Source organism: Salvelinus namaycush, chromosome 31, assembly GCF_016432855.1.
Source record: "Salvelinus namaycush isolate Seneca chromosome 31, SaNama_1.0, whole genome shotgun sequence".
In the NCBI taxonomy this organism is placed as follows: Eukaryota; Metazoa; Chordata; class Actinopteri; order Salmoniformes; family Salmonidae; genus Salvelinus; species Salvelinus namaycush.
Genome location: NC_052337.1, coordinates 5,316,690 through 5,338,507, shown reverse-complemented (window position 1 = coordinate 5,338,507; position 21,818 = coordinate 5,316,690). Strand labels below are relative to the sequence as shown.

Below are 21,818 nucleotides of genomic sequence, written 5' to 3'. Positions count from 1 at the left end.
TCAAGAACAGCCCAAAATATATATATATATACACACGAGATTGTGTATTTTATTTACCTAGGCAAGTCCGTTAAGAACAAATTCTTATTTACAATGACGGCCTACACTGTTCCCGTCTAAGTGTATGAAATTGTTATTTTCTAAGTACAATTTATTTTGGGGCTTAGTTGTGGTCAATTTGCAGTGTAGAAATTATTATAGTTATGTTCCAGCCCCGACAAATCTGCCCGCGGCTGAATCTAGTCGCCTATACCTGGTCTAGGGGCAATATCACCCTACTCCTTACCTTGCAGTCTCTGGAGGGAATGGTCTTGGACTGGTTTCTGCGCATATAGTCATCTATGCTCTTCTGGTACTTTCTGGAGATGAGGGCTCCGTCCTCCCAGCTGCACTCGGAGTACGACAGGCCCTGCCACTTGCACAGGTAGTCCGGAAAACCCGCCGCCGACTTCTGATTTGAATGCCCTGGGTGACATTAAAACAGAATACATGTTAAAAAGGTGCAATTCCCGATCAAAACAAAATGTTTAGGCAATACTTTAAGAATGTTATTTATAGAACTACCACAAGACCGACTCTGCATAAAGTAGTGTAGTCTGCTCTATACATTTCATCCTATGTCCGAGCCCCAAACTGTAAACAATGAAAGGAATGCCTCGGCAGTAGGACATCTCACCAATTATCCTCTCCACCAGCTGATATTGTGAGTGTAAGTCGTCCATGAGTTCCTGTTGACAGTTGAAGTATTCCACATCCTCTGGTGAAGAACATTTTATCCTGGAGAAGGAAAACATTATAGTAAAAAAACCTGGAACTCAAAAACACACCTTTCAACCAATAGCCAAGGCCACATTACAATTGAAACGTACACATCTGTTTTCCCCTCGCGGGTTAATTATCTTACCATTTCTTCTTGTCCGATTCCTTCTTCTTGAAGTTGTCTAGTTTCTTCATGCCCTTAACGTTCTGCAGCTTCAGCGTCTCCTCCGTCTCCCAGGTGTTGTGGATATGGGACCAGCCTTTCCACTTGAACAGGTACTGCTGCTCGCCCGCCTCCTTGTTGGTGTTGAAGTTGGCGTTGGGGTCTCCGTCCGCCTCCACTGCGTACACTGTGGTGGTGCCTCCCGTCGCTGTGTGGGGGGGGGGGGGGGGGGGGGGGGAATAACAACCAGTGTTTAGTATGGGAATATTAATTATTATTATTTTTTTTTTTTTAAACTAACAAACAAGCACGTAATATATCATGCCAGGTCAGGCCAACTAAAAGAGACTATGTCTTTGAAAGCTGCTTCCTCTGCAGGTGGAGAGGGTCAGTTCATGGTGTCAGAGTAGGGAGCAGGTCAGAGGATGGTAAATTACTCTTATGATCTGGTACAGGGCAAGTCTGGGTACCAGCCTGAGTCTTATAGTCACTGGACTTCTCTTCCACTCTGATGCAGGGATGCCTCAGCAGCTCTGAGTGCCAGAAAGCTCACTACACAAAGAACAGAGTAGTAGCCAGTCATCCTCACTACGAGCACTCTGCCTCACCACTTTCTCCCGTTCCTCTCACGCTACAAGCAGCCAGGTGAAATAAAAAAAGCTGGTACTCTGTCCAGATGCATTTTTTTAAACAAAACATGTTCAACCTAGCCAGCCAAGACAAAAAGAGTTGACCGGTCAGTCAATCTGCAAATCCGTGGCTCAAAAACACCAGATATATGCAACAAAAACTTAATAAGAAAATGATTTTAAAAAACAATGAAAAGAACACAATAAATAACTAAATATGTAAAAATGTACAGGACCTCTGTCTAGGTTGCTACCAGGGCGTCATGGCAACTATCAACTTAGTTGAGTGGGTACATTGACTCTTCTGGTTTTTCCCCTTTACCTCCTCTCCTCCCTATCCGCGTCTCCATCACGCGCTCCAGGGTCTCAAACTCATCCTCGTCTGGCGGAGGCACATCCTCCCCGCACACCTCCACCAGGTCGTCAGAGTCAGTCTTCTGCTCCTCGTCCTCCTTGTAGCTGACGTTCTGCGTGGCCTGGCGCCTGGGCCCCTGGTTCGACGACGACTTCTTGCCGTCGTAGTCGTCGTCCGAGGATGAGCCCGCAGAGGCCTTTTTCCTCTGCACATTGCTCTTCTTCCCGTTTCTGGCGTTGGCCCTGAAGGGAGAGAGAGCAGACAGACACGTTACGGTGAGTTCTGGACAACTGCTTTGAGAACAGGAGAGTTACGAAGTACCAGACAGTGGTGCTGCAACATATGGACCCAACATATGAGCAGAAATGTTGTTCTGTGAGAGTTCTAGTCAATGACTGAAAGGGTGTTTCCTCTCCTTGACCCTTAAAGGTCATTTGATCTTCAAATCAAATTATATTTGTCACATACACAGATTACAGCAGGTCTAAAAGGTGCCGTGAACTGCTTACGTGCTAGCTGCCTCAACAACATAGCACATCTTTATAGCCAGAGTGCATTGACCGTCAATTGATGAATTGTGGTGGCTGAGCATCCATTCTAAAAGGATTGGTTTGGATCCAGAAACTGTTACCATACTGATACTAGGGCTAAAATCAAACTGATCTATGGGATCAATGGACCTAATAGGTATAAATTTTGAAAATGAACTATTTCCACAGTGAAAGGGCAAAAATTAGGTGTCTCGATAAGATAAATAGTAATCTGTTGGCATACAACAGCTTTCGAGGGGGAAAAACACTCTTACTTGGTTGGAAGCTTCCTGCTTTTGACTTTATGACTGGGCTCGTAATCATCCGACTCTTCACTGTGCTCCTGTTCCTGTGCTGACGAGTCAGAACCGGAACCACTTCCAGAACCCGACCCAGACCCGGAGGACGATCCAGAACCCGATCTAGAGGGAGCATTATACCAACATTATAGCCCACAGTATAGCCCACAGTATAGCCCACAGTCAGCGTGTTTGATATCACCACTGAATGGTGTCAGGGAGTACAACTCACTTTCTTCTCTTTCCACTCGAGTCGTCATCTGAATCCTCACTGCTCGACGAATCCTAAAAAACATCAAATGGAAAACAGATTAGAAAAGAAGTCCCAAATAACATGTTCTAGCCTACCTGGGTGTAATGTTGTGCGTTATAACCTATATATTACCAAATCAATGAATGACAGAACTAACTACCACCAAACACCAGGCTATAAATCTGAGTGAAATGTTATTCAAATTTAAAAAAAAATCTCCCATCTTCACTGAATTTGAGCCTTAGAACACACTTTGAATAACGATGGAATTAGAATGATTAATAACGCCACCCACCGATCCACTGTTTGAAGAGCTCTGTTGTTGTTGCTGCTGGAGTTGCTGTTTCCTGAGCATAGCTGACCTTTGAACTGCTAGGATACTGGGGTTGGACTTCCAGAACTGAGATAAAGATAGGAGCGTCAGCTACAAGTCAAGGACAGTTCCCCCGTGGACAAGACAGTTCTTGTTCAACAGAAATACAAAATGGGGCTGTTGACCAGGGTCATATGTATCAATGGTCTGATTTAGGTTCAATTTGGCCTTTTAGATTGCAATGAATAAGATGACATGGTAAGGAGAGACTTGATACTGAATCAGCTCTTTTACTCTGAGATGCTTGACACATACAGCCCCAGAACTCAGATCTTTTGATTAGATCGCTTATCTTGTTTGAACTATCCAACCTCTACTCTTTCACTTCAACCTGACAAGATCATGTTTGTGCTAACCACAGTGAATCAATTTCAAAATTACATTTCACGTAGTTTTAGGTGAATGTCGGTGTTCCTACCTCGGCTCCGTCGATCTTGGCTTTGTTTTCTGGTTCGTTCTTCTCCTTGGATTTCCCAGAGTCGGAATCGGACTGGCTGCCGGAGTCTGAGCCGCTTCCTGAGCCACTTCCTGAGCTGCTACTGGAGCTGGAACTGGAGCTGGAGCCTGATCCAGAGCCCGACCCGGACTCATCGTCCGAGTTGCTGCAAGCAACAAATTATTTCTTAGACTAAGATCAACACGATAACCTATACTTGAAGTGGACTGAAATAGGTGTCTGGACTCTGTAGTCATTTTGGGTGCCTGTACCATTTACATTTAGGTGCCAGAACTCTGCAATATTTTTTAAATAAAAATGTATGCCTTCTAAGAGGTGCCCGTACTTAAGCAGTAGACAATTCTAGGTGTGTTCCTGCCCAAGTCTAGCACTGATAACTAAACACACACAGAACTCTTAGGAAATCCTAGAGCCATGTCTAAAGAGTTTTCATTTTAGATGACTCAGTTGTGAGCACACTGCCTTCCTGCGTGCGAATGTGCATATCTCACTCTGCCTCAAAACAACAATATAAAGCATATGTGGTGCTCCAGCCCTTCAAACAACACAGCTAAACTTGAGTATGGAGGCCGTTGGTAAGGACTAGGTAGAAGCTAAATAACATGTTAATGGTGATGCAAAACATATCTGTACTCTCTACATGAGCATGTAAATAAATCACTATGCCATATTTTGGTTAACAAAAACAATACTGTGCTGAACATAAATATAAATGCAACAATTTCAAAGATTTTACTGAGTTACAGTTCAAATAAGAAAATCAGTCAATTGAAATAAATGAATTTGGCATTAATCTATGGATTTCACATGACTGGGAATACAGATATGCATCTGTTGGTCACAGATACGTAAAAATAATAAGATAAAAGAAGGTAGGGGAGTGGATCAGAAAACCAGTCAGTATCTGATATGACCACCATTTGCCTCATGCAGCGCGATACATCTCCTTTGCATAGAGTTGATCAGGCTGTTGATTGTGACCTGTGGAATGTTGCCCCACTCCTCTTCAATGACTGTGTGAAGTCAAATCCAATTTTATTGGTCACATACACGTGTTTAGCAGATGTTATTGCTGGTGTAGTGAAATGCGTGTTTCTAACTCCGACAGTGCACTAATATCCAACCTTTTGGCCCAGTGTTGTCCGGGTTTGGACAGGGTAGGCCGTCATTGTAAATAAGAATTTGTTCTTAACTGACTTGCCTGGTTAATTTAAGGTTCAATTTAAAAACAAATTGACAAACAATTTCACAACATATACCCAATACACACAAATCTAAGTAAAGGAATGTAATTAATAATATATAAATATATGGATGAGCAATGTCAGAGCGGCACAGACTAAGATACAGTAGAGAATAGTATAGAAAACAGTATATACATATGAGATGAGCAAAGCAAGATATGTAAACATTATTAAAGTGGCTAGTGTTCCATTATTAAAGTGACCAGTGATTTCAAGACAATGTATACAGGCAACATCCTCTAATGTGCTAATGATGGCTAATTAACAGTCTAGACTGAATATGATTTTTCAACACCAATACCGATTGGAGGACCTCAAAAAAATGATACCGATTAAATTGGCCGATTTTTATATATATATACACATTTGTAATAATGACAATTACAACGCTGAATGAACACTTTTCTTAACTTAAAAGACAAAATCAATTTAGTCTCAAATAAATAATGAAACATGTTCAATTTGGTTTAAATAATGCAAACATTGTTGGAGAAGAAAGTAAGTGCAATATGTGCCATGTAAAAAAAGCTAACGTTTAAGTTCCTTGCTCAGAACATGAGAACATATAAAAGCTGGTGGTTCGTTTTAACATGAGTCTTCAATATTCCCATGTGGCAACCCTAAGTCTAAATATTGCTGTTACATTGCACAACCTTCAACGTTATGTCATAATTATGTAAAATTATGGCAAAATAAGTACGTTCTTTGTTAGGAAGAAATTGATTTCACACAGTTCGCAACGGGCCAGGCAGCCCAAACTGCTGCATATCCCCTGACTCTGCTTGCACTGAACGCAAGAGAAGTGACACAATTTCCCTAGTTAATATTGCCTGCTAACATGCATTTCTTTTAACTAAATATGCAAGTTTAAAAAATATATACTTCTGTATTGATTTTAAGAAAGGCATTGATGTTCATGGTTAGGTACATTGGTGCAACGATTGTGCTTCTTTCGCGAATGCGCTTTTGTTAAATCGTCACCCGTTTGGCGAAGTAGGCTGTGATTAGATGATAAATTAACAGGCACCGCATTGATTATATGCAACGCAGGACAAGCTAGTTCACCTAGTAATATCAACCAAGTGTAGTTAACTAGTGATTATGTTAAGATTGTTTTTTTATGAGATAACTTTAATGCTAGCAAGCAACTTACCGTGGCTCCTTGCTGCACTCGAGTAACAGGTGGTCAGCCTGCCACGCAGTCTCCTTGTGGATTGCAATGTAATCGGCGTCCAAAAATGTCGATTACCGATTGTTATGAAAACTTGAAAATCGGCCATGCCAATTAAATCAGTCGACCTCTATAGCAGTCTGATGGCCTTGAGATAGATGTTTTTCAGTCCCAGCTTTGATGCACCTGTACTGAGCATGCCTTCTGGATGATAGCAGGGTGAACAGGCAGTGGCTCAAGTGGTTGATGTCCTTGACATCGGGTCCTGTAGGTGTCCTGGAGGACAGGTAGTATGCCCCTGGTGATGCGTTGGGCAGACTCTAGAGAGCCGTGCGGTTGCAGGCGGTGCAGTTGTCGTACCAGTCGGTGATACAGCCCGACAGGATGCTCTCAATTGTGCACCTGTAAAAGTTTGTGAGGGCTTTAGGTGCCAAGACAAATTTCTTCAGCCTCCTGAGGTTGAACAGGCGCTATTGCGTCTTCTTCACCACACTGTCTGTGTGGGTGGACCATCTCAATTTGTCAGTGATGTGTATGCCGAGGAACTTAAAACTTTCCACCTTCTCCACTGCGGTCCCGTTGATGTGGATAGTGGGGTGCTCCCTCTGCCGTTTCCTGAAGTCCACAATCATCTCCTTTGCTTTGACGATGTTGAGTGAGAGGTTCTTTTCCTGGCACCACTCCCAGAGCCCTTACCTCCTCCCTGATGGCTGTCTCGTCATTGTTGGTAATCAAGCCTACTACTGTTGTGTCGTCTGCAAACTTGATGATTGAGTTGGAGGCGTTCTTGGTCACGCAGTCATGGGTGAACATGGAGTAGAGAGGGCTGAGCACGCACCCTTGTGGGGCCCACATGTTTCCTACCTTCAACACCTGGGGGCGGCTGTCAGGAAGTCCAGGACCAAGTTGCACAGGGCGGGGTTCAGACCCAGGGCCTCAAGCTTAATGTTGAGCTTGGAGTTGAATGCTGAGCTATAGTCAATGAACAGCATTCTTACATAGGTATTCCTCTTGTCCAGATGGGATAGGGCAGTGTGATGGTGATTGCATTGTCCGTGGATCTATTGGCGCAGCAAGCAAATTGAAGTGGGTCTAGGGTGACAAGTAAGGTAGAGGTGATATATGATCCTTGAGTAGTCTCTCAAAGCACTTCATGATGACAGAAGTGAGTGCTACAGGGCGATAGTCATTTAGTTCAGTTCCCTTTCTTGGGTAAAGGAACAATGGTGGCCATCTTGAAGCATGTGGGGACAGCTGACTGGGATAGGGAGAGATTGAATATGTCCGTAAACACACCAGCCAGCTAGTCTGTGCATGCTCTGAGGACGTGGCTTGGGATGCCGTCTGGGCCGGCAGCCTTGCGAGGGTTAACGCGCTTAAAATGTCTTACTCACGTTGGCCACGGAGGAGAGCCCACAGTCCTTGATACCAGGCCGCGTCGGTGGCACTGTGTTATCCTCAAAGCGGGCGAAGGTGTTTAGCTTGCCCGGAAGCAAGACACTGTCCGCGACATGGCTGGTTTTCCTTTTGTAGTCCGTGATTATCTGTTGACCCTGCCACATACGTCTCGTGTCTGATCCGTTGAATTGCGACTACACTTTGCCTGTTTGATTGCCTTGCGGAGGAAATAACTACACTGTTTGTATTCTGCCATATTCCCAGTCGCCTTGCTATGATTAAATGCAGTGGATATTGGCGGAAACTGGAACACGCTGTCATACACGTCGATCCAGCGCATCCCATGTCTGGTGAGTACAAAGGCCATGGGAGAACTGGGACATTTTCAGCTTCCAGGAATTCTGTACAGATCCTTGCGACATTGAGCTGTGCATTATCATGCTGAAACATGAGGTAACTGTATCAGATGAATGGCACGACAATGTGCCTCGGAATCTCGTCACGGTATATTGGTGCATTCAAATTGACATCAACAAAATGCAATTGTGTTCGTAGCTTATGCCATACCAGAACCCCATTATAGGGCACTGTTCACAGCGTTGACATCAGCAAACCGCTCACCCATACGACACCGTGTGTACGGTTGTGAGGTCAGTTGGACGTACTGTCAAATTCTCTAAAACATTGGAGGCGGCTTATGCTAGAGAAATGAACATAAAAATTATCTGGCAACAGCTCTGGTGGACATTCTTGCAGTCACCAAACTTGAGACATCTGCAGCATTGTGTTGTGGAAAAAATGCTCATTTTAGAATGGCCTCGTCCCCAGCACAAGGTGCACCTGTGTAATGATCAAGCTGTTTAATCAGCTTCTTGATATGCCACGCCTGTCAGGTGGATAGATTATCTTGGCAAAGGAGAAATTCTCACTAACAAGGATGTAAAACAGCTGTGCACAACATTTTAGAGAAATAATATTTCTGCGCGTATGGAACATTTCTGGGATCTTTTATTTCAGCTCATGAAAAATGGGACCAATACTTTACATGTTGCGTTTATTTTTGTTCAGTAGTGTATTTATATATATATATATATATATATATCCTATAAAATATTATATTTGACATGCCTGAATCTAATACACTATATTTTACATGTATGAATTTGACCAGATTCTGTGCATCAACAAGACAAGGGGAAGACTAAATAACAAAGAACAGTACCAAGCCACGCTGATACTGTATCTACAAAAACAATTGTTGTCTTCATTACTTTGGCTTTAGTGACTGCGTTGTGCAGTAAAACTCAACAAACATCAGGGTGTGAGATAGCACAACAACAAAAAACATTCATTAGAAGACAGTGGTCGCAAATGGCTTGACACTGACGATGTGAAACAAGAAAAGCATGACGACTCAAAAAGCTATGTCGTAAGGAAGCATGTTGTTTTACGTCTCACACACACACACAAACTGTTTGCTGTTGTATTTGTGCTTTTGCCAATGTCTTGTCTGTGTTATCCGATTTGTCTTGCATTGTTTTTAACCCAGCCCCCGTCCCCACAGGAGGCATTTGCCCTCATTATAAATAAGAAATTGTTCTTAATTGACTTGCCTGGTCAAACAATGGTTAAATAAAAAATGTAATATAGTGCCAGCATTAAAAATTACAAATAACACAACTATGGTTTGCCAACTTCCAGGTAATATCTATAAGCACACAGTGGTCTCATTTTATGTTCATTTCAACAAGGATGCGAAACAACTTGCTTATTCACTTGGAACATCCAGTAGAGTGATTGTTTTGTCGCTAACTTGTCATCAACATATGGGCTAGTCCCCACACACACACACACCTTTGCATCCAGTATATATACAGAACAAAAATATAAAACGCAACATGTAGTGTTGCTCCCATGTTTCATGAGCTGAAATAAAAGATCCTATGCCCTCCCAGGCCCACCCATGGCTGCGCCCGTGCCCAGTCATGCGAAATCCATAGAATGGAACCTCATTTCTTGATTTCCTTATATGAACTGTAACTCAGTAAAATCTTTGAAATTGTTGTTTTATTTAATATATATATATATATATATATAATAAAAGCGCACACACATATAATCATCAGTTAGCAAGCTCCAGTGTAACAGTTTGTCCTCAATGAAGATCAAACAAGGGATGTTCTCTATTCTCTGGGAACCAAACAGAAGCAAGCGGGCTGAAATGGGACTGGGAATAGGATCTACCTGAACGTGTCCAATAAGAAACTTGTGTTTCCATTGCAAATTGTTTAGCTATGGTTTGCACTAATGAATACACCCTGGACCAGTTGGTGGTCACAGCACTGTCATATTCCCCAAACAGATGGAGACACATTACCTTGACTCTCCACTGCTGTTGCTCACACCCTCGTCTTCACTTCGTCCAGCCATCTCTTACGAGTCCCAGATATATGAGCTTCTGAGAAAATGTTATAATCCAAGCTGCCCTGGTTTACGTGTTGGATGCAGTTCACCTGTAAAATCAAAAGCCGCAAAAAAATTAAAAATAAAATACCATTTTGAAGTATGTACATTCAGTGTATTTAAACGAGATAGGCATTTTGTCAATAGTCCTCGTAACTTTTAATAGCTGCATGTGTTTTAGGTTCATAACGTGACTGTTCTAGATTCACAACCTTATACAAACTGAGAAACAAGTAATTTGCTAAACAAATACATTCAATGTTTTATCCTTAAATTGATATAAACGTTTCCTGATTATGGTTTGACTGCTTCCTAGTGACTGTTTGCCCTGCTTCCCATGTAAGATAGCTACAAGAAAAACAGTATTCAATAAACCCGGTGTGTTGTTTATAGCCATCCAGCTATTCTAAACTTGTTTAACATTATATGACGTTAGCTAGTTTGTAGCTAGCTACATTGAACTATAGAGCAAATTAGCTAACACATAAATCCTGCTGGTTTGTTTTCATCCCTGTCATATTAGCTAGCTTCCTACGTCTGAATGCAAACGGTAGCGGTAAGTTACCAAGCCAGCGCTTTTCCGACCGCACAGGCCTGTTGTGAGGCCTGCACAGCATGTGAGTTTCGCGCACTGTCCTGGACAATGCGCCGCACTCCAGATCTCTTTCGCAGGAGGCCCGAAGCAAGATAGTACCACGCCTACAGTATTCTTCTCTCGCATACATCGACAAACAGAGTTGCGCAGCAAGCCAGTAAACTAGCAATGGCAAACCAAGCTCTGGCTGTGTGCAGAAGACAGATTTATTTCTGAGATGTTTAGCATTAAGCGCATCATTTCAGCTGCTAGCTTTTGGCGGAATCATACTGATGCTAACTGCCCAGCTATAAACTAATATATAGCAATCCGTCTATGAGCGTACTACATTTAAATCCATATTTTTCCTCTCTAGCCATGAAAAGTTGTTTGCTAACCTAGCTAGTTGCTAGCTGATGTTCTAGCTAAACAGTAAACTGAACTCAAGACCACTAACTAGCTAGCACACTGGCCTTGAAAGAGGAAAAAGCAACTAACCTTAAGCCACGTGAAACAATATTTCGCTAACAATAGCAAGTTATGGACGTTTAACAAAATATTTTCCACTTGTGGCAAATATTTACCCAGTTATCCTTTATTTTTTCATATGTGGACAACTGAATGACCTAGTTAGCTTACTAGCTAGCTTAACAGTCACATTTTAGCAAACAAACTAGCTAGGTACTGTAGCTTAGCTGACAAACTAGCTAATCTAACAAACCAGGTCATGGGGAAAGTGTTTGGTAGGTTTTTACATAAAACTTGTAGCCAATTGTGATTGTACCATTGTTTCTAACAGTGCTCTAATCAATATATGCAAATTCCCATGACCTCAAACACATTCACATACTCATCACGTTTTATAATCACCCTTTTCCCGCACTCCCAAGCTAGCTCCCTCGTTGCTAATAGCTAACAAGAGTGTTTATCAGTCGCTTACTTCCCAAAATCTAGCTAGGTGACAGGCTCCTTGCTTTCTATGGAGTTATTTAACTAAACTAAGCAATAATATCCATATAAATGCCTAAAAAATTAATTAAATCGGGGTTTGTTTAGTATTTTAGGCTACCTTGAAGCTACGGCGAACTGCCAGTCTGATTCTGCCGTCCGACTTCAGTGGTCCTTTTTTCTTATTTTCTTTGGCTAGCGAACTAGCAGCTAAAGATAGCTTGCTAGCTAGCTCCCGGGCCGGGGAGAGCAGCCCCAACTGATCTTACTAGAATTCGAGCCAAGTTTCTTGATTTCTTCCTCCAGAAGTGTAAAATATGTTTCACTTTTAATTTTCCGTTTTGAATTCGAAACAATATATGATTAATTTACAGCGATTGTAGATAACATTTCAGCTGCGGGTCCTACTACAGCCGGTCTCCGCCATGACGCCGTCGAGTTCACTCTGTAACATTAGCGATGTTGAGTGTGGAAACCCCGGGTAGTGACGTAACGACGATGTTTTGCAGTCTCCTACAACTGCAAACTACAACAAACGAAAGGTGACAGTAGTCGGCCTATTATGTGAAATATAGTTGTAATTATAAAACAGAGGTAGGTAGTAGTCCACATGAGAATTAAATAGCATTGGGTTGAGTGCTGGTTAGATTGACACCCTTCACTGCAATGCTTGCTTCAACCAAGCATTAACCTGCTTCAAATAATTTAATCACAATTTATCTATTTGGACAAATACTTAAAATTACCCTCTACATCTCTTATAATGGTCCTCATCACCACATTTTTATGTAGATGATGTAACTGTTTCTAGAACTCCCTCTGCCAGAGGAGAAATATATTCTTGGGTAAATCAAGCCTCCTGAATCTCAATAAAAACGACAAATGCATACTAACAATTTAACAGTATAAAGTAACATTTTCAACATATTGAATGGTTATGGAATTGAAATGAGTGCAGATTTCAACAGGTTATGGTCAGGGATATCTAGCAGAATAACATGAGATCGGTGGTCAAAATTCAACTGTGGTGGTTATTAGGGGGGGGGGGGGAGATTGCCAGGGACCTCACGTTACTATATTATCACGATACTTTGTTGCAGATACGATATGTTTTGTGATTCTCACGATTCTATATGTATTGCGATTCAATACGGTGATTCTATGGTCCAAACATATTGCTCACCATGTCTGCTGCAGAGGGACAAGAGAGTGCCATGATAAAACAAGTTTTGATCAGCCATGGAAATAAAAGTGCTGAAAACAAATTGACTCCTTATTTAAAAAGAAGATGGAGAACAAGCTACGAAGGAAAAATACTGGAGTTTTGGTCTTAGGTACCAACTAGTGCAAAATTAGTCTTGGGATATTGTCAAAGCGATACGATATATCGTCAAAAATAATATCACGATATGTAACTGTATTGAACCCCCCCCCCCCTGCTCCCATCACTAGTGGTAATACAACTGGTGTGCTTTTATACGGACCTAAAGGACCAAAAGGCTCGGCCCAATGGCTGTCAAACCTAATTTAGGTCTGGCGGTAACTAAAACGATAGAGGAAAATGAACGAACAAAGATGATCTGTGGGGCATATTATTTTGGGGCCTCCATCCACTATTGTTATTCAGACAACAGGTCACGTGACATGACCTAGATTTCTTAGTGCTCCCTCAGCTCCCCTTTAGTTGGATGTCTGTAGCGGCTTTTGTGTATTGCCCTCTGGGGGAATCTTTAGAAAGTCCATTTAGTTTTGAATTACTTTCATGTTCTAGTCATCAATATGGAGTAACAGGTAGGTCTGGTACTTTTGGGGGAATTGGTAATACATTCACTGAACTTTGGCATTGACTAGTTTCCATATTTGAAGTGTACACAGACGTAGGTTGATTGAACCAGGGAGTTAAGCCCCACACACAATGCAGCTCAGTGCTACAATGTCCTCCAAGACATTAAGTTGAGTTTTAATGCTACATTTTTGTAATGCAAATACATCAACATGAAGCTAATGCTTTTATGAATGAAGCAGTTCTCTTTTCAAAGGGAAGTATGCAGAGATGTTGTTGAATTTCCAAAACTGTCTGCTTAGGTTTCTGAACACAGTACCTTTAACACATTTGGGCGATACAAATACCATAAACATATATTTACTTGACCAGTGGTAGCCATATGTTCGATTATTCTTTTAAGCTAGAAGAAGCTACAAATTCGTATTACTGTGTAATCATTATGTAATCAAAACAAAAAGTAGACAGTAAACATTAATGACTGAACAGACGCATTATTGAAATGAAAAACGGGGTATTATTTTAGATTTGGAGGATACATACGTAACACAGAGAACATCAAAGTAAAACAAAAAAACAACATTAAAAATACTCATATTATACTTTCTGCATGTAAGTAAAAGTCCAAAACGTTTTTATTTTCATATCTGAAGAGACCTGTGAGAAACAAAAATAATAAATTGCGTTAATTAAGACTGAAATATAAACCAGCATCTGGAAGCACTGTAAGAAGTCAGTTTGTCATGTTCACATACCGGTGTCTATTAGGGTCTCCATTTCAAACACTACTGTCAAAGGCCTTAAATTTCAGTTTGAGCTGTGTCCCCTCTTTTGGAATCCCGCCTTTGCGTTGTCGTGTCCCAAGCCGATGCCTCTCAATCTGCACTTCCAGACCGTGTGTGATTACGAGGGCCAGCCAGAAGGGGTCTCCCATGACCCTACATATCACACCGTACCACTCCAGTACACTCAGCTCCAAGCCCAGTGCCTGCATCTGCCTCTGGAGCAGGCAAGTGACCACCAACAGAGTCACGTCGTACAGCGTCAGCCAGACCGCAAAGCCCAGGATGCCCACATGCTGGTTGGCCCAAACTGCTCCGAGCATGCACAGGGTCAGCAGTAGGGTGATGCCACCCAGGATAAGCAGAGAGTAGTAGTAACCGAAGCACACCTGGGGCGGAAACTGGGAGCCTGTGATGTTGTTTGTGCTCTCCTTGGCTGTGCGCAAATGGCCAAACTCAAAGACCATTTGCATGACGCCCACCATCAAAAAATAGAGTCCTCCTACTATGGAGCCCTGGTAAGGGGTCATGCCACACAGGCCTGAAGACAGAAGTAGCTTCATGGTGACAATCACAGTCCAATGGGACAGAGGAGAGTGAGATGGAGAGAATAGATGAAAACAAGGAGACAGATGGTGAAAGGGTAAAGGAGTTCTAGTGGTTGAGAGGCAGAATTGGAAAATAAATATTTAAAAACACAGAGGCGAGGAGTCAGTCAGATTTGTTATCATTCCATCACAATGTCTCATTGAAAGAGGTCAGAACTCTTCTCGCTTAATATTCACAGTGGACGGCTGAGACTATGCAGAACAATCTGTTCCCTCCTGGAAGAGAGGGAAGTCCACAACAGCACCTGAAGGGAGGAATCAGAAGACTGCATTATGTTTGAAAACAAAATATTGGAGACGGGCATGATAATAGATTATTATTGCAATAAAACTGATCTCACACTGACACCAAACATAGGACAGGTAACAGTAGCTACTGTAGCTACAGGATAAAACTGTCACTGAAAACTGCTGGGAGAGAAATCAGCTGTCATGAGGATGACTGTGTGTAAAATAGGCCTGTCTGTTATTAAATTGAAAACTGTCTGTAATGTTAGCTTGCTATCTGATAACACATAGAGACCAATATTTTATCCAACTGTATGAAAATATGTGATGAATGTGTTCAACGTCAACAGAAATTAAAAAAAATCACAAACAGCCCAGGCCCAGCTAACGTTAACTACAGTAACGTTAGCTAATTTAACGTTAATAATAAGTTAGTTGCTAATGTTACAAACAAAGGTGACGCGAAAATATATATATTTTTACAACCATAAATATTAGCTGTGTGGCTCGACTCACTTGCTGGCGGGACGTTTGTTGGAATTGGGCCCTTTGTATTCACACCTTCTTGTTATTTTTCACACTAAAAAAATGCTAGCTAGTTTAGCAATTAACAGGTTCATCCGTTGGCGTTGCGGTCCAGATGATGAGCGAGGCCAGCAACTGTTGAAAACACCTAGTGACGCCACGCGTGCCTCGCACTGGCGGATTTAACATTAGGCCTTTGGCCTCACGGCCTCATGAGCTGAGCAAAAATAAATAAATAAATACATACAACATATTACAATTCTTTCTCCGCTTGAGGCTTCCCCATGCTCCGCTTGAGGCATAATAAATACAATATATAAATTGTAAAAATCCCCATCAAAAACTGTCTGTAAGAGATATCTATTTTTCTGCATTCGTCTCAATCCACCATATCTTTCAATGTTGGCTTTTCGCATCTGCGATGGAACGTGGCAGAGCTACAGCGGTGTTTGGCAGACCAGGATACATCTCGAAAATCGGAAAAAGTACCCAATAGTTCTACTTGAGTAAAAGTAAAGATACCTTAATAGAAAAGTACTTAATTAAAAGTGAAAGTCACCCAGTAAAATCCTACTTGAGTAAAAGTCTAAAAGTATTTGGTTTTAAATATACTTAATTATCAAAAGTAAATGTAATTGCTAAAATATACTTAAGTATCAAAGTTGTCAAAAATAGAAATAGTAAAGTAAAGTACAAAAAACTACTCAAGTAGTACTTTCAAGTATTTTTTACTTAGGGTACTTTACATTCAAGGGTTTTTCTTTATTTTTACTATTTTCTACATTGTAGTAATAGTAAAAACAAAACTATGAAATAGCACATATGGAATCATGTAGTAACCAAAAAAGTGTTAAACAAATCAAAATACATTTTAGATTTTAGATTCTTCAAAGTAGCCACCCTTTGCATTGATGACAGCTTTGCACACTCTTGGGATTCTCTCAACCAGCTTCACCTTGAATGCTTTTCCAACAGTCTTGAAGGAGTTCCCACATATGCTGAGCACTTTTTGGCTGCTTTTCCTTCCCTCTGCGGTCCAACTCATCCTAAACAATCTCAATTGGGTTGAGGTCGGTTGATTGTGGAGGCCAGGTCATCTTATGCATCACTCCATCACTCTCCTTCTTGGTCAATTAGCCCTTACACAGCCTGGAGGTGTGTTTTGGGACATTGTCCTGTTGAAAAACAAATGATAGTCCCATTAAGTGCAAACCAGATGGCGTATCACTGCAGAATGCTGTGGTAGCCATGCTGGTTAAGTGTGCCTTGAATTCTAAATAAATCACTAACAGGGTCACCAGCAAAGCCCCCCCACACCATTTACTCCATGCTTCAGGGTGGGAACCACACATGCAGAGATCATCCGTTCACCTACTCTGCGTCTCACAAAGACACGGCAGTTAGAAGCAAAAATCAAACATTTGGACTCATCAAACCAAAGTACAGATTTCCAACAGTCTAATGTCCATTGCTCGTGTTTCTTGGCCCAAGCAAGTCTCTTCTTCTTATTGGTGTCCTTTAGTAGTGGGTTCTTTGCAGCAATTCGACAATGAAGGTCTGATTCACACAATCTCCTCTGAACAGTTGATGTTGAGATGTGTCTGTTACACGAACTCTGAGAAGCATTTATTTGGACTGCAATTTCTGAGGCTGGTAACTCTAATGAACTTGTCCTCTGCAGCAGAGGTAACTCTGGGTCATCCTTTCCTGTGGTGGTCCACATGAGAGCCAGTTTTATCATAGCGCTTGAATGTTTTTGCGACTATACTTGAATAAACTTTAAAAGTTCTTGAAATTTTCCGGATTGACTGACCTTCATGTCTTAAAGTAATGATGGACTGTCATTTCTCTATACTTATTTTAGCTGTTCTTGCCATAATATGGACATGGTCTTTTACCAAAAAGGGCTATCTCTGTATACTAATCCTACCTTGTCACAACACAACTGATTGGCTCAAATTAATTGTTCATTGAAATGCATTCCAGGTGACTACCTCATGACGCTGGTTGAGAGAATGCCAAGAGTGTGGAAAGCTGTCATCAAGGCAAAGGGTGGCTACTTTGAAGAATCTCAAATATAAAATATATTTTGAGTTATTTAACACTTTTTTGGTTACTACATGATTCCATATGTTATTTCATAGTTTTGATGTCTTCACTATTATTCTACAATGTAGAAAATAGTACAAATAATGAAAAACCCTTGAATGGGTAGGTGTGTCCAAACTTTTGACTGGTACTGTATATAGTGCCTTCGGAAAGTATTCTGACCCCTATTATAAATTGATGAAATTGTTATTTTTCCTCATCAATCTACACACAATACCCCATAATGACAAATAATTGTAGCTAATTTATTACAATAAAAAAATGGAAATATCACATTTACGTAAGTATTCAGACCCTTTACTCAGTACTTTGTTGAAGCACCTTTGGCAGCGATTACAGCATTGAGTCTTCTTGGGTATGACGCTACAAGCTTGTGTGCCTTAGGTCGTTGTCCTGTTGGAAGGGGAACCTCGCCCCCAGTCTGAGGTCCTGAGCACTTTGGAGTAGGTTTTCATCAAGGATCTCTCTGTACTTTGCTCCGTTCATCTTTGCCTCAATCCTGACCAGTCTCCCAGTCCCTGCCGCTGATAAACATCCCCACAGCATGATGATGCCACCACCATGCTTCACCGTAAGGATGGTGCCAGGTTTCCTCCAGACATGCCTTTTACTGAGGAGTGGCTTCCATCTGGCCAGGCTACCATAAAGGCCTGATTGGTGGAGTACTGTAGAGATGGTTGTCCTTCTGGAAGTTTCTCCCATCTCCACAGAGGAACTCTAGAGCTCTGTCAGAGTGACCATCGGTTTCTTGGTCACCTCCCTGACCAAGGCCCTTCTCCCCCGATTGCTCAGTTTGGCCGGGCAGCCAGCTCTAGGAAGAGCCTCGGTGGTTCCAAACTTCTTAGATTTAAAAATCATGGAGGCCACTGTGTTCTTGGGGACCTTCGATGCTGCAGAAATGTTTTGGTACCCTTACCCAGATCTAAAAAGAATAGTCAGGCACTGTTGCACCTACGACACTAATCTAGTGAGCACTATTGGAGCTCCGCCCAAGCAAGGCATTTGATTGGTTTGACGTGTAGCAAGTCGTCACTGATTTACAAGTGATTTACAAGTCAAGCCTACATGACTACAGACCCATAGCACTCACGTCCGTAGCCATGAAGTGCTTTGAAAGATTGGTAATGGCACACATCAACACCATTATCCCAGAAACCCTAGACCCACTCCAATTTGCATACCGCCCAAACAGATCCACAGATGATGCAATCTCTATTGCACTCCACACTGCCTTTTCCCACCTGGACAAAAGGAAAACCTATGTGAGAATGCCATTCACTGACTACAGCTCAGCGTTCAACACCATAGTATCCTCAAAGCTCATCACTAAGCTAAGCATCCTGGGACTAAACACCTCCCTCTGCAACTGGATCCTGGACTTCCTGACGGGCCGCCCCCCAGGTGGTGAGGGTAGGTAGCAACACATCTGCCACGCTGATCCTCAACACTGGAGCCCCTCAGGGGTGCGTGCTCAGTCCCCTCCTGTACTCCCCGTTCACCCACGACTGCGTGGCCAGGCACGACTCCAACACCATCATTAAGTTTGCAGACGACACAACAGTGGTAGGCCTGATCACCGACAACAATGAGACGTTGGAGGAGGTCAGAGACCTGGCCGAGTGGTGCCAGAATAACAACCTATCCCTCAACGTAACCAAGACTAAGGAGATGATTGTGGACTACAGGAAAAGGAGGACCGAGCAAGCCCCCATTCTCATTGATGGGGCTGTAGTGGAGCAGATGGAGAGCTTCAAGTTCCTTGGTGTCCACATCAGCAACAAACTAGAATGGTCCAAACAGACCAAGACAGTCGTGAAGAGGGCACGACAAAGCCTATTCCCCTCAGGAAACTAAAAATATTTGGCATTGGTCCTCAGATCCTCAAAAGGTTATACAGCTGCAACATCGAGAGCATCCTGACTGGTTGCATCACTGCCTGGTACGGCAACTGCTCGGCCTCCGACCGCAAGGCACTACAGAGGATAGTGCGTACGGCCCAGTACATCACTGGGGCTAAGCTGCCTGCCATCCAGGACCTCTACACCACGGTGTCAGAGGAAGGCCCTAAAAATTGTCAAAGACCCCAGCCACCCTAGTCATAGACTGTTCTCTCTACTACCGCATGGCAAGCGGTACCGGAGTGCCAAGTCTAGGACCAAAAGGCTTCTCAACAATTTTTACGCCCAAGCCATAAGACTCCTGAACAGGTAGTCAAATGGCTAGCCGGACTATTTGTATTGTGTGCCTCCCCCCACCCCTCTTTTACGCTTCTGCTACTCTCAGTTTATCATATATGCATAAACACTTTAACTATACATTCATGTGCATACTACCTCAATTAGCCCTACCAACCGGTGCCCCCGCACATTGGCTACCCGGACTATTTGCATTGTGTCCCGCCACCCGCCACCCACCACCCGCCAACCCCTCTTTTACGCTACTGCTACTCTCTGTTTATCATATATGCATAGTCACTTTAACCATACCTACATGTACATACTCTCTCAATCAGCCTGACTAACCAGTGCCTGTATATAACCTCGCTAATGTTATTTGTCAGTCGTTTTTTACTTTAAAAAAAAAACGTATCTATTGTTCACCTAATACCTTTTTTTTTACTTAGAAATTGCACTGTTGGTTAGAGCCTGTTAGAGCCTGCAAGTAAGCATTTCACTGTAAGGTGAACACCTGTTGTAGTCATCGCACGTGACAAATAAACTTTGATTTGATATCAAGCTATTTTTCTGCCATTAACTTCCCCAGGCTTACCGTATTAGGGAAGCCTGGTTCTCGACAAGGCTAGCTTAGTAGAAACCCAGCCCCGGAACCTAAGGCTCTATGGGAATACAATACTGTTGATAATACTGCCATCGCCGTGGAGACAGAGGACCTGTATGTGTAGCCCATGTATGGCATGTCATACTCTTTTTGGCCAGACAGCATCAGATACATTATCTACATATAGTAAGACAGAGGGGAGCTGTTTCGCTCGCTCAGATGCTTTCTCTGGTGAGATAGTTTCAGCCACTTATGAATTTAAGGAAAGTGCACAGTGCACTGTTCAGATGCTGGAATTATTTTTGGATGAATATGCGAAGGTAACCTACTTTTTTAAGTGATTTGTTTGACAATCAGATAAAAACATCATGATTGGTCGTGTTCATGGCACATTAAAAGGTAATACATTTGTAAAGTTAAATGACATCTTTACTATATAACCCATTAAAAATACTGGCCTCTGCCTGGGGCCTCCAAATCACTAAGTCTGCACCTGCAAGGACATCGCACCTGATCACTGTGCATGTACCTACTTCTTCCTCCTGAGTATGTGAAATATTAATTTATCTTAATGAGCTAATTATATATACACTGTATAATGTTCTTACCATCAAAGAGTGGACCACCAACAAGGGTAGGCTAAACAACATTGAAGGAAGTGTAGCCTACATTCCATTGATTTGTAATGGTAGGCTTAGTGCTCTAGGAATTACATTCCATAAAAACCAACATTACATTAGGGCCTTTAAAAAACAACAACATTAGAATCTACATTTTTTAAAATTTATTTTATAATCAGGTAATATGTTGCAGGTTATTAGGCTATTGCCTTAAAACAAATTAGTTACAATCTGGGTGTAATTTTGACTAATGGAAATTACTGGTGTAATTGAGAAAGGGAGAGCTGCAACGGGGGATCAAACTGTGGCTCCTACCGTGCATAGACGAGCGTCAAACAGACTGCCACAAAAGCACAGGCCTTAGGACAGACAGCGCAACGCTGACAAATGCAGTGTTACAGTATTCCCTTTCTCTCAAGCAGAATCCTCACACCAAGCCACAAAACCGTAGAGAGAGAGAGAGAGCACGCTTTCCCAACTCCACGTGAGACCACTGGAGTGAGCCCACCACTGCCATCAGTGTAGCAGGAGAAAGTGAGCTGCAACAGGGACTCGAACCGGGGCAAGGGCAGGGCAACGCCCACATACACTGGGTTACACTGGTAATGTTACAGACTGTGTCTATCATCTTTGTGTATAAGGCATTTGCTATTATGGCCTTGTGATTTGAACCTTTATTTAAAGCTTTTTCATCAAACTGTCCTCTTTTCTTTTTATGTCAGGTGGTCTAGCACCATCCTCAGTCAATTGCTTTCATTCTTGGTGTAAT

General features: G+C 42.2%; 1 protein-coding gene across 2 annotated transcripts in view; it reads right to left on the bottom strand.

The window, feature by feature from the left end:
* chd1 (chromodomain helicase DNA binding protein 1) overlaps nt 1-12,049 on the bottom strand; it is a 35,581-nt gene extending 23,532 nt beyond the window's left edge. Inside the window, exons 1-10 of one of the 2 annotated variants that reach the window (XM_038970265.1) lie at nt 11,738-12,049; nt 10,009-10,144; nt 3,780-3,963; nt 3,284-3,388; nt 2,968-3,020; nt 2,712-2,858; nt 1,874-2,148; nt 905-1,130; nt 677-777; nt 287-465 (exon numbers count right to left, since the gene is read on the bottom strand). In XM_038970265.1, coding sequence (XP_038826193.1) covers nt 287-465; nt 677-777; nt 905-1,130; nt 1,874-2,148; nt 2,712-2,858; nt 2,968-3,020; nt 3,284-3,388; nt 3,780-3,963; nt 10,009-10,061 — 1,323 coding nt within the window. In that variant the 5' untranslated portion in view covers nt 10,062-10,144; nt 11,738-12,049. Of the gene's footprint in view, nt 1-286; nt 466-676; nt 778-904; nt 1,131-1,873; nt 2,149-2,711; nt 2,859-2,967; nt 3,021-3,283; nt 3,389-3,779; nt 3,964-10,008; nt 10,145-11,737 lie in introns of those variants that run through there. The other variant, XM_038970266.1, reaches the window with a different exon arrangement.
* Between the last annotated feature and the right edge of the window lie 9,769 nt (nt 12,050-21,818).